This window comes from Ambystoma mexicanum, chromosome 11 (genome assembly GCF_040938575.1).
Source record: "Ambystoma mexicanum isolate Mex_15411 chromosome 11, UKY_AmexF1_1, whole genome shotgun sequence".
In the NCBI taxonomy this organism is placed as follows: Eukaryota; Metazoa; Chordata; class Amphibia; order Caudata; family Ambystomatidae; genus Ambystoma; species Ambystoma mexicanum.
In genome coordinates this window covers 195702212-195715360 of record NC_090934.1, presented here as the reverse complement: position 1 = coordinate 195715360, position 13149 = coordinate 195702212, and the positions used below count along the sequence as shown (strand labels likewise).

Below are 13149 nucleotides of genomic sequence, written 5' to 3'. Positions count from 1 at the left end.
AGAGCATGCCTAATTCTACCACAAGGTGAGGAGAGGGCACCAGAGGGACTGAAAGCATACGGGGGTGGAGGGAGGATACTTAGCCCAGTGTTCAGTCTTGAACACAGTCCTCCTGTATTTTCAGGCAGAACATTCCCCGCAGACCACATCAGGGCAAAGCTGAGAAGCATACCAGCGAGTAACCCAGCTGGGTGGCGTCCCTGTGTATACCAGGTGAGCGTAACACCCCTGCAAACAGGGAAATATGATATTAGGTGCGTTGCACTTGCACAGTGAGTTCCGAGGCATCCCTGCTTTTGAGTGAAAACAATAAGCCCTGAATGTGAGGTTGGCATGGAGAGATGAGCAATTCCTGACAAAAGATCTATTCAAGAGCATGTGAATTGACTCATAAGATAAGAGCCTTCTTTTGTGATCTACTCATACTTTTACTTTAGCTCTAAGGCCTGCAGCCAAAGGGTTACTGGTTTTTATGGAGCTGGAGGTCCCACTTACCAGCCTGAGTCAAAGGGCTATGGGCACATAACAGCTGTAGTTTCCCACATCTTCAGGCTTTAATGCCTTTTCCATCCAGATTCAGTCCAGGTGTCACATTCTGCCACACAACCTCATGCATTGATTCTTGCCCCAGCAATGGGGCTTTAAGTGGGCTGGTGCTCGCCGGGAAAGAGCCCTGGCAGTCTCTAGAATGTGTGTCTTATTGTGCTGGATCTCCCTAAATTCCCCTGATATGATAACACCAGCCCACCAGGCTGCTAGAAGCCAAGGACATTTTCCTAAAGCCTGAAGCTCTTGTGTGTTAGCGAGAGCTTCAGGGGTTAAAAAGAAAAACAATGCCTTTTCTTCCTTATGGTGCTGCCCGCTGCCAGACACCCCCTTATCTACAGATGCAGTGATCATCACCCTCGCACCCCAGGTGAGAGGGTGATTATGGATGCAATGGTGCACCTTCCAGGGTTTGGCACTGCAATTAAGAGGGGACACTTACCTGACCTGATTGTTGCCCTTAAGGCCCTCCCCTTTTTTGCCACACCCCCACAAGAGACCCAGCTCGATTTTGCATGCCACTTAAAGCAATGCCAAGCACAGTTATGCAAGCCTTTAAAAGCCTATACCCACAGGAGAGTGAAACATCTTTTTATGTTCACTATAAACAGAAAGAGCAATGAGGCAGCAGAAACCGTGCAAGCGGGCACAAGTGCAGAAGAAAAAAAGATCAGCCTAGAACACTTCAGGGATTGTGAAATTGAGCAGACATGGAGAAGGAGGAGGCTGCCCCATTGTTAGAAATATGTATTGGGCCTGGGGTTTCAGGACAGAACTTGCAACCCACTTGCAGAGTGAGAAGAGTGTGACAAATCAACTTCCGGGGCACCAGTGGTCCAGGGATGAATGTCGGTTTCTAAACCATCAATCATCCCCACATCTCTAGTACACCAGAAGGGATCCAAACAGACTGTAAACACAAGTCAATTATAAACCTCCTTGTTCAATTTTTGGTAACGTCGACGGAATGGCAGGCTGTTCTCTGCAAGGTCCTGGATCGTTGGTTAGTTGCAACACAGCGAAAATACCATTATTACCCAATGATGAAAGGGACTGTCCAGTCAAAGTTGTTTCAAAATGTCTACTTTATTATTACTATAACAGACAGTTCTAGCACACTACAAAGTACAGCCCACCCTCTAAAGGAACACGGAGGACAGTTTCACGAAGGAAAGGGAAGCACTCTGGATACTAACAGGAGGGTAGTAGGTGAAGTAATCAGTCTTACTGGTCAAGGTTATTGGTTTCAGCACCATGGGGCAACGGGTCATTACTGTCTCTGGGGGCCTTCAGAGAAGGACCAGGGGTACAGAACCACAATGTACCTGGTGCTGAAGAAGTTCTTGATGCTCGACAGTGTCAAGACGGTTCCAGATCACTTTGCAGCTCCTGAGAATGAGTTCAAATCAGGAGACAGCTGTGGGTATCAGGCGGCAGGCAGTTCGGCAAGCAAAGCTGGTCGGACGGCTGGAGGCTGACCGGTGCAGCGTCTCGGGCCAAGAATAGTTGTTTTTGTGCTGAGTGGGAGATCTAGAGAACTGGTTGAGGTGGCTCGGATGGCCCTGGTGACTGCAGCTGGATGAGCTTCTTCGCAGGGCTCTTGTCGTCCTTTCAAGGTGAACGGCCCAAAGCTCAGGAGAGTGTTTGCAGGCAACAGCCTTGTCCTTTGTCCAGAGACTCTCCAGCACTTCCCACCTAGGAAGCTTGCTGGCAGAACCTAGAAGGACATGCTGTGTTCTGGCTGGGTACCGGTTCTGGAGCTGCTGGACGGGTGCTCTGAGTCCAGTATCTCCCTATGTTCAATGGGAGATGTTTAGGGCAGGGATCTTGCTTACCTCTCGGAATTCCTGGCCTTCATTCACTGGCAGAAGATGTAAGGTAGACAGTACCTTCAGCCTGTGTTCAAATGAGTCCTTCTTCTTACTCCTTTCAAAGTCATCAGATGATCTGCTAAATGAGGGGTTCAGCCCTCTTCTAAAGCCAAATGGGCCGCAATGATTGGTGCAGGCTAAGCCTACCTTAATGAACCAATCATGGGTCCCCACCAGCAATCTTCTGTTATGCATGAGGTCAGGACCAGAGTGCTCCATAAAAGGAAAAGGTAAGGGGTGACAACATATACCTAAGACCCACCTATCTTCCTGTCTGTTGTAGACCAATGTGTCTCTCTGGTTAATTGAACCCTCTGTGACTTGCTGAAAGTGCAGTTCTCCATTGAAGTTTGTGCTGGGAGCAGAATTCCTGTCTTCCCTAAACCACATCATTCCTCCCTCTGAAAGGGATCTGCTCTGCAGGGACACTTGTGGTAACTGATGGACCCAGAATGCCATAAACTGGCTTTCATACAGAGGGGTGGAAACTAGCTTCAAGTGACACACTGCATACCAAGGAGGTGTTAGCCCCGTTTTTCCTGTTGTCTGTCCATCGCTGGTAGAAAGTGTGCCTTCCCCCTTCTTGAGGTGCTTTGATGTTCCCGTGGCTGTTACATTCCACCTGAATATGACAGGGGAAGACGGTGCCTGTAGGCTGTGTCTTCCTGGAGTACACGTGACTATACTTTTTGTGCAGGAAGCAGATGAAATGTGTGCGGAATGGCCTCATACATTTCTCAGAGGTTGATCTCCCATCGTTCATTTTCATTATTAAAAAATCAAAAATCCCAGGTGAGCGCATCCTCGTGCAGATGGTCGAATTCCTCACAAAGGGGTACATGCATGCACCTGCAGTGGGTGTTTCCAAGGCGTGGAAGTAGAAAGATTTTCAATATTGGAGCCAAAAACCAGCAATGACAGCCCACATTCCGATGTTCATGATTGGCTAAGACTCTGCCAACGTTCGATTTCGGGTACACACAAAAAGTATTGTTTATTATTAGATCCTAGGGTGAATGTATGTATTACTAAAGCCTGATGCACAAATGAAATATCAATGAGAAGTGTTATCATAGTGTGCAGTAATTATTTTCCTTTGGTTATCCAAAACACTCAGGTGGTGGTATGTTACTTATTTCAGCAGGAAAAATTAGTCAGTTCCCAACACTGGTCTCCCTATAACTGTCCACATATCTTAAGAATTCGGGTAAATCTTCTGGAAAGCTGCAGAATCCATCGACTTGCAACCCACCTTAGAGAATATGGCGAAAGACCAGCATAGACAGCAGTCGCAAGGATAAGCCCACCTGTAGACAGAGGGAGACATAGCTACTGCTCTGAGGATATCCCCTTCTTTTCTTCTTATGCAACAGCAGTTGTTATGGAACTTTGTGAACAGCAATTTGATAAGCAACAGACAAAGTTATAATAGTCAGCTTTGCATTTACATGACATCCCTCCAAGTTGAGATATTAAGTATACACATTTTGGAGAAACAAATGTTTCCTTTATTGGAGTCATTGACCTTTTCTTAACCCCCAAGTGTGAGTAGACAAAGCAGCTTGTCAGCACCAGGGCAGTGTGCACCTAAGAAAAGGAATAGTTTGCTGGGGGCCTGAGCTCCTGGCAATACAGACTGTGTTCAAGTTGTCTAAGTGCCTATGATTATATTAACTCTAACCAAGATGGGATATAATGGTCTTGCCACACCAATATGAACATTCTGCCTGTTAATCACCCACAATAGACAAAATAACAGTCCACCAGCCAATCAAGTGGATAATCATCATAAGTCACGACCAAAACCACCCCACACGCCAACACACACACACACACACACACACACACACATGCCAACACACACACACACACACACACACACACACACACACACACACACACACACACACATTTGAGGATCAAACTACTGTGCCCATTAATGTAAGGAGGTAAGTAAGACAGGTTAGAGAGAGTTTTAGGGGCAAACTGGAATATGCACATAATTCACTGACGAACCAAGCACAGGATAATGAGGGATCTTGCATGTACAACCCCCATGGAATCGCAAAGGATGTGTTGCCATCAGAGCAGGCACAGAGAAGTATACTCAGTTGACGATATGATATGATATGATATTTTATTTATATTGCGCTCGTACACATGTGTTTCAGAGCACGACCAGGCAAAGGGAGGGGAACAGGGGAAAACAAAAACAGCGATCTTACTAGGCCCAGTGACATTGAGAACGTGCAAGTGCATGGGGAAGGGAAAAGGGGGAAAGTGCATAGGAATGGGGACAAATTGGAAAGTGCAGAGCATAGACGAGGACAAGATAAATAATAAGTAAAATAAATAAATAAGGTGATCCAAAGCAGTGGTCGTGCAGCCTGAGAGTGGCCAAGTGCAGGGTTAGTCAGATAGGGAGTATCTGAAAAGTGCAGAGTAGGGGGGCCTGTATGGGTCCAGATACAGGCCCCAGTGTTAGGAGTGGCCAGGAGGCAGTGCAGGAGGGTTGCAGGATGAGCAGGTATCTGGGCCCAAAGGGAAGAGTGTGGCCAGGTGCAGCAACCTATGCGACCTAAAGTTCAATGTTGCTCAAGAGAGTCATCCAGACTACTCCTCTCTCTTGCCTATAGAACTGGGACTACAGAACGTGATGTTCAGCGCTGTTTGGGCTTTCCTAGGGCCCCCCTCATGCACAGCACAGATATTGATGTGAACTGATGCTCACTCCATTTAGTATGCCTGTATAAATCGTGCCTTCTTCTGGCATTGCATCATGCTGCAATGTCTCAAAGTGTTTTGAAGCGGCCCAAAAGAAGCATATTAGCACAATATAGAACCGCAATAGAAACGGACAAACAATAATAGAAATCATGACCCAAATTCGGCTCAGTGATCAGAATAAAGCAGGCTATGATAGTCCAGAGACAAATGTTTAGTGGGTATTAGGGACTTTGTCAAATATAAGATTGCAATCTAGGGGTGAATAGTAAATGCTGTGGCCACTGCTCCTTAGTCATTATCTGTGCCACAAATATTTTGTGCTCTCTGTTCATTATTGATTAACTGTTTTTCTTTTTATTTTAGATCCAAATGTAACTCCAACCACTTTGATTCCCACAATAACCACAACACCAACACCAACAACGACAACACCGACGACAACACCAACAACAACACCAATGACAACAATGACAACAACAACCACAATACCACCACCAACAACACCATCAACAACGGCAACACCAACAACACTAACAGAAACAACAATATCAACAACAACCACACCACCACCAGCAATGACAACACCAACGGCAACACCAACAATGGCACCCACTGCCACAACCACACATGCATCAGCATTAACCACTGCAGAAACCAAAAAATCAACAGCAGAGCATTCTTCATCAGAGCCTCCAACAGCTGAGCCTTCAACACTAGAGACCACAACAGAGGAACCATCTTCAACTCAGCCTTCAACTGCTCAGCCTTTAACAACTGGACCTTCAACAGCTGAGCCTTCAACAGCTGAACCTTCAACAGCTAAGCCAACAACAGAGGAACCACCTTCAACTGCTGGACCTTCAACAGCTGAGCCAACAGAGGAACCACATTCAACTGCTGGGCCATCAACTGCTGGACATTCAACAGCTGAGCCAACAACAGAGCCTTCAACGGCTGAACCTTCAACAGCTGAGCCAACAACAGAGGAACCTCCTTCAACTGCTGGACCTTCAGCTGCTAGACATTCAACACCTGAGCCAACAACAGAGGGACCACCTTCAACTGCTGGGCCTTCAACTGCTGGACCTTCAACAGCTGGACCTTCAACAGCTGAGGCAACAACAGAGGAACCACCTTCAACTGCTGGGCCATCAACTGCTGGACCTTCAACAGCTGAGCCAACAACAGAGGAACCACCTTCAACTGCTGGGCCTTCAACTGCTGGACCTTCAACAGCCGAGCCAACAACAGAGGAACCACCTTCCACTGCTGGGCCTTCAACTGCTAGACCTTCAACACCTGAGCCAACAACAGAGGGACCACCTTCAACTGCTGGGCCTTCAACTGCTGGACCTTCAACAGCTGGACCTTCAACAGCTGAGGCAACAACAGAGGAACCACCTTCAACTGCTGGGCCATCAACTGCTGGACCTTCAACAGCTGAGCCAACAACAGAGGAACCACCTTCAACTGCTGGGCCTTCAACTGCTGGACCTTCAACAGCCGAGCCAACAACAGAGGAACCACCTTCCACTGCTGGGCCTTCAACTGCTGGGCCTTCAACAGCTGGACCTTCAACAGCTGAGCCAACAACAGAGGAACCACCTTCAACTACTGGGCCATCAACTGCTGGGCATTCAACAGCTGAGCCAACAACAGAGGAACCGCCTTCAACTGCTGGGCCTTCAACAGCTGGACCTTCAACAGCTGAGCCAACAACAGAGGAACCACCTTCAACTACTGGGCCATCAACTGCTGGGCATTCAACAGCTGAGCCAACAACAGAGGAACCACCTTCAACTGCTGAACCTTCAACAGCTGAGCCAACAACAGAAGAACTACTTTCAACTGCTGGACCTTCAACTGCTGGACCATCAACAGCTGAATCTTCAACAGCTGAGCCAACAACAGAAGAAGCACCTTCAACTGCTGGACCATCAACATCTGAGCCTTCAACAGCTGAGCCTTCAACAGCTGAACCTTCAACAGCGGAGCCAACAACAGAAGAACCACCTTCAACTGCTGGACCTTCAACTATTGGACTGTCAACAGCTGAGCCAACAACAGAGGAACCGCCTTCAACTGCTGAACCTTCAACAGCTGAGCCAACAACAGAGGAACCACCTTCAACTGCTGGACAATCAACAGCGGAACCTTCAACAGCAGAAACTTCAACAGCTGAGACTTCAACAGCTGAGGCTTCAACAGCTGAGCCAACAACAGCGGAATCATCTTCAACTGAGCCTTCAACTGCTGAGCCTTCAACACCCGAGCAAACAACAGCAACAACTATTGCGACAACATCACCAGAGACTGAACCAACAACAGATATGACAACCATAGCACCAGTAACTGACACAAGTTCAAGTACAGAGCCTGTTCCATCAACTACTCCATTAATGCCTGAGCCCACTCTTACAGTTATTGAAACGGAAACTGAAACCAAAATTCAAACTGCAACTGATACCAGAAATGCAAATGGCATCCCGACAACCAATATAACAATAAAGGAGACTACCAGGACCACAATAACAATCACAGTCATCACTAGGGAGACACAAAAACAAACAAATATCACCTCCAGTTCCTGTGCTACCAAAACCATAACCATAGATGGGTGTGTGTCGGTAGACGACAGAAATACCACAGAACATGCACATGTTGAAAATGAAAGGGACTATGATGTACCCTTAGAGCAACTACTGCCGTCGTGTCCCTTCCTGCAAGAGCCTGTTTCAACTGTCACCACGACAGAGACCACTACAGCTGCACTAGATGGTGGAACAAGCACAACCACCACAACCACAACAGTCAGCAAGCAAACTACAACGCAAGTGACCTATTCACAGTCTCCACATGGCCCGAATCCGCTTCCATGATGCATCAGACCATTTTGATCAGCTGCTCTAATGACTGTGACCCACGTTGAACCTCGTCCAGCTAGTCTACAAATGTATCCCGAGCTGTGGGTGCAGAAGATTGATCAGCCAAACATCTCCAAATCTGCACCCATGCCCTTAAACCCTAGACTGCTTTCCAAACCCTTAGGTTCCCACAGAGCAGGTGCTGGGATCCGGCACCTGGACCAGTCACTAACATGCCTCAGTATCCCAGTCCCATTACCAATTGCAGGATCCAAAGTACCTGCCATAGAGCTGCCGGCTGCGATGGCCCTAACCTCTAGTGTGCTTGTCAGCCAATTTCCGAACCAGCATTAGGCAATGCAGCCATGCTGCTAAGCCCTTTAGGAGCCATACATCGAAAGATGGATAATTATTGACCACTGTCCACTCTAGTTATAGGGAGAGTTTATATTCAAAGCTTGAGAAGCTGAGTTTTATATTTATCACAGTTCTGTTCTGAAGGCCTCAATCCCTTCAAATTCTCATCCACCTACATAACTAATGAAATAAATAAGTACATAACTGAGCAACTACATTAATGAATTCATTAATGTATCCCTTCTTGAGTTTCACTGTCTCAGTAGTTTCAGTCTTTCTCTGATCTAAATCAATACCCTGTCATAGCCAAGAGGTTCTACATTCAATGTCACTGTATGATGCAAGACCCCAGACCAGAAGACAAAGGGTTCAAATTTGGTCCAGCCTCTCTGAGTATCACTTGACAATGAATGATGTCACTCACTGGAGAGAGTCCCATAGCCCCATCCAAGACATGCATTCCATCAACAAACAGCAAAGCCCAATTGGGCCAATTAAAACACCAATGTTTTCTATTGGAGAAACAACAGCAAATAAATGTATGGACAGACATTTTCTAAATATATCTCTTTTCAATGATAGCCCCAGTCCAAACCAGCAACCCCTAACAGAGCCCACTGAACAACCTTCTTTGTTCAAATACTCTCAATCCCCCAAATGTGTCCCACCGACATTTTAAATCATACAAAATCTGTCAATTTAAATTTAATTATTTCTTATCTCAAAACCAACCAGAGTGCTATCTAAAACGGTCTAGGCATTTAAGCTTTCAAAAATGCAGTTTTTTTTTTAAAACGATTAACTGTAGAAGAATTTTTAACAGCGAATACTCCACTGACTTTACCCAACAAATAGATCTATATAACACTATCCTTGCACGCATTGCAAAAAGTTGGCTGTTGAGCTAATTAAACTAGAGCGTAAATCAACGCACCAGAAGTAATATACAACTGAACTTCGTACAACCTTGGTGGCCTTGAGGGAAGCCCAGAGACAATGGGCTTGTTCTAAAATCCCTGAAAATAGACAGCACTTACAAGATGTCAATAACAAAAAATAGTTAGGGTCTCTGATAACGCCCTGGGATGGTGTAGTGCCTGCCTAGAAGCTTACATTAACACTGTGTCCCACTCAGGACTAGAAGCCAAGCCTGCACTGATGCACAGTGGTGCCACCCAGGGTCTTCTCTGAGTCCCATTATTTTCACTATATGCACCAAGTAATGTCAGGATGCCTTACTCAGCCTGAATGTCGGACTTCACAGCCACATGGATGCTTTGCAGCTGTTTCTAAAGTTGGTGGGGCACACTGCACACGATAATGAGACTTTAAATGAGATGCAAATGTTCTAAAACACTGGTTTCAGCAAAACTGGCTGAGTCCTACTAGCATCAAAAGAGATATACTTGTAATATGTATAAGATGCTGGTTAGATAGCACAGTGGGCTGAGCGCTCGTTTCTGACGTCTATGTGCAGCTTGCTGACACACGTTTTAATCCCGGCTGGGCCATCTCAGTCTTTTCATCCTTCTGAGGTCGATAAATTGAGTACCACCAACTGTTATTACAGCGCTTTGATGCCCTCGATTAAGCTAGCACTATATAAAAATTGGTATTATTATTATTAAGTATTTGTCACCACGCTCGTGCATTTTTAGTTCATAGAAATAGCTATTATGCTCACCTCTCTAAGTGATTTGGTCCCTACCCAGGCAAAATGTGTCTGGGCATTAATGCAATAATTAATGTTGTTGGGCAAAATGTGACTATGGAAAGGCTCTCCATATCAGTTCTACCAAAACTGACATCAACAGAGAGGCAACATCTTACAAATGAATGTGTCCAGAACTGTGACTAATGCTCCATATGCCCCCCATGTCACACCTGCCCTGCAACGCCTTGATTGGCTTCACATGCCCACCAGAGGGCACTTTCTAATGGTTACATCATCTCATCCATGCCTTGATGCCACAGCTCCCGTCTCCAACCAGTAGGCCGTGAGCTACCGGTAGCTCGCCTGAGGCCTCCCAGTAGCTCTTTGCTATCCTTGTTGAAATCCTAGATGGGGACGCACCATCCAACAAAAGGCAAATGATGTACCATTTCCCTCCGGAGTGGGAACCCATGTTTATTTTAAGTCTGTTGTAAGAGATTTTAAAAAGTTCCCTGAATGTATTTCTGGCATGCCAGGTGTGCAGTTAGGTGCAAACACTATGGCAAGGAGGTACCTGCACCCACCATCAGCCAATGTGATTGCCTATCTCTGTGAATCCGCCCTTTCCAAATGAACCATGTCCTGTCTGACAGCATATGAGTGCTGCTGATGTTTCAAGCTGCACACCAGATTAGTGAGCACGAGTGGCTATCATGCAGCAGCTGCTTCACAGTGAATGTCCTGATTGGTCTCCTACATTCTCATACGCTTGACAATTTTTAGGACACGGCTACTAATAAAAACAATGAAATAAAGATGTTTTTGGAGGTATTAATATCTTAAATTCATATGTCATTCTTGTTTTGTATAAAGAGCAAATAAACAACCCAAACAAATCTTGGTACAAATTTTCAAATGCCTCGGACATCATCACCCCAGTAGCTCTCGCCCATAGCTCCCGCGTATAGCCATTAACTTCAGGTAGCTCTTGCCAACATAAGCACTCAAACCTAGTGACTCCAAAATGTAACCTTGCCTCACATGGGTGAAAGTCTGCCAGTCTAAGGGGCGGAGCAATGGAATGAGCTCCCAGCACATTTGGGACATTTCCCTGACTATTTGAGCTTCAAGAAGCAATTGAAAAGTATTCTGTTTCGTTTCCATCTGAACACATGACCTGCCCTGATGTACGATTGGTATAGCTAGCTTATTTGTGAGCTTGCTAGCGCTGTAGCGCTTTATGGCAGTTAAAATACCAGTAAACTCTTCCTTTTTGTATTTTTTTTAATTTAAAGTGTCTACGGCTAACATATAAGCCTTTTGCACAAACACATACACCTACACCTGGCGCCTTGATACAATTGTGTATAAGCGCGTTTTAAATGCCATATCATATCAATGAGCAAAAAGTACAGTTAACTATTGTTTTAACCATAAACATGCTCCAAATAACCAAAGCAGGCAGAATTAATACATCAAATGTCAAAGCAAATCATTAAAAAAAAGCATTTTCCTAAAAGATGCATAAACGTCTGACGCGCCAAATGTAACTCAATAAGTCAGACGATGTGTTGAATTCTCTTACCTTTACATTTTGAACTCAGAGAACAAAACAGAAGACAAAGTGCCAAGTATATTTGCAAAAAGTGGACATCTGGATAAAGGCGGTGGGGAGGTATTCCAAGAGAGGTTCAAGGAAGAAAATAGCAGTAACGTGCTTTAGTGCGCTCCTGAGGGTCTCCAACCAGAAGACTGATTTTAAACACTGTGCAATCGATGGAAGCTTGGACTTTCTGGCTCCTATTATTTTTATTTTTATTTTTTCCGACTGAAAACATCCTAAAAGGGGCTACAGCCCCTCTTGCCGGTACCCCCACCAAGCTTGGCACTCCCATTGTCTGATATGGACAGAGTATTGCTGGTGGAACCTGGGGGAATGAATGCGATGCCCATCGGCTGGCACACCTGAAGGCTCACCTGGCACTTGAAGCGCTGCATGGCAGGACCAGTGTCCTGAAAAAGAACACTGAGGCCAATGGAAGACCATAGAATGAGTACTGCCCTAAATACATGGAGGGCCACCTGAACGTGTCCAGTGGAAAGAGAGACATGCGAAAAGCACATGTGGCGCTCTGGAGTCACATGGAGTGTGCCATGAAATCCCCTTGGTCTGAGACACCTGGAAAGTGACCCCATTGCACGAGACACATGAAGCCTTCTCTGAGACGCATGGGGAGTCTTGTGAAATGTTGATCCTCTGAGATGCCCAGAGCACTACGTCAAATGCCCTTTGCCCGAGACACCTGTAGAATCGTGTGGCATTCCCATTGCCCGAGGCACCTGGAGCGTTGCCTGTAATGCCCACCTGGACTGACATGAAGAATGCCCGTTGAATGGGACACCAGCAAAGTGGCATGAAATCCCCATTGCCAGTGCTTGGAGAGTCATCTGGGGCTCTAGCTCTCCTAAGCACTGAAGCCTTAAATCTTTCTTGGGCATTCAACTCACTGCAGCCCCATGTTTTCTGCTGCACTGACGTCATAGTTTGAGTCCTGAAAGCGCCCCCGCCCCTTTCCTTGCTTGTGAATAAACAGCCTATTTGTTTCAGGGACTGGTTCCAGCTGTGATTATGCATCTAGGGAATGATTAACATGAGTTAATGGTTATTTTGTGTCTATTCTGTAATTGGGCTAACAGTAAAGATGTCCTGTTCTCTTTGACGAATTACCAATATTCAATCTATCTGATTAAACTGTTTAAAATGTTGCATTTTAAAACTTGTGTGCATGTCTCTCTTACACTGACACTTGCAGAAGCTGGGGACGACAAACTAACAATGCACACATGGTGGCATGTGCGGTGACACACGCCAATAACACATGGAGCTTTGGGTGGATAGTTTGCGGGTTAAGCGCTCCTGTGCGACGCTCAGGAGAGCCAACTTAGCCTTGTGAGGTTTATAAATTTAGTCCCAGTAAATGATGTAATAGTAATATCTATTCATATAGCACTTACAAACAGGAGGAATTCAGCATTAAGCACTATGTTACCTTATTAATATTATATAATAAATGCATGCAGAGAGAAAGAACCAGAACTTGGATCATACAGAAACATGCGCATTAAAAGG

General features: G+C 45.7%; 1 protein-coding gene across 1 annotated transcript in view; it reads left to right on the top strand.

Moving 5' to 3' along the window:
* The window catches only part of LOC138503227 (mucin-2-like), a 102065-nt gene extending 89269 nt beyond the window's left edge, over positions 1-12796 (top strand). Inside the window, exon 4 of the mRNA XM_069622813.1 lies at positions 5508-12796. Coding sequence (XP_069478914.1) covers positions 5508-8023 — 2516 coding nt within the window. The 3' untranslated portion in view covers positions 8024-12796. The remainder of the gene's footprint in view (positions 1-5507) is intronic.
* Positions 12797-13149: the final 353 nt, after the last annotated feature.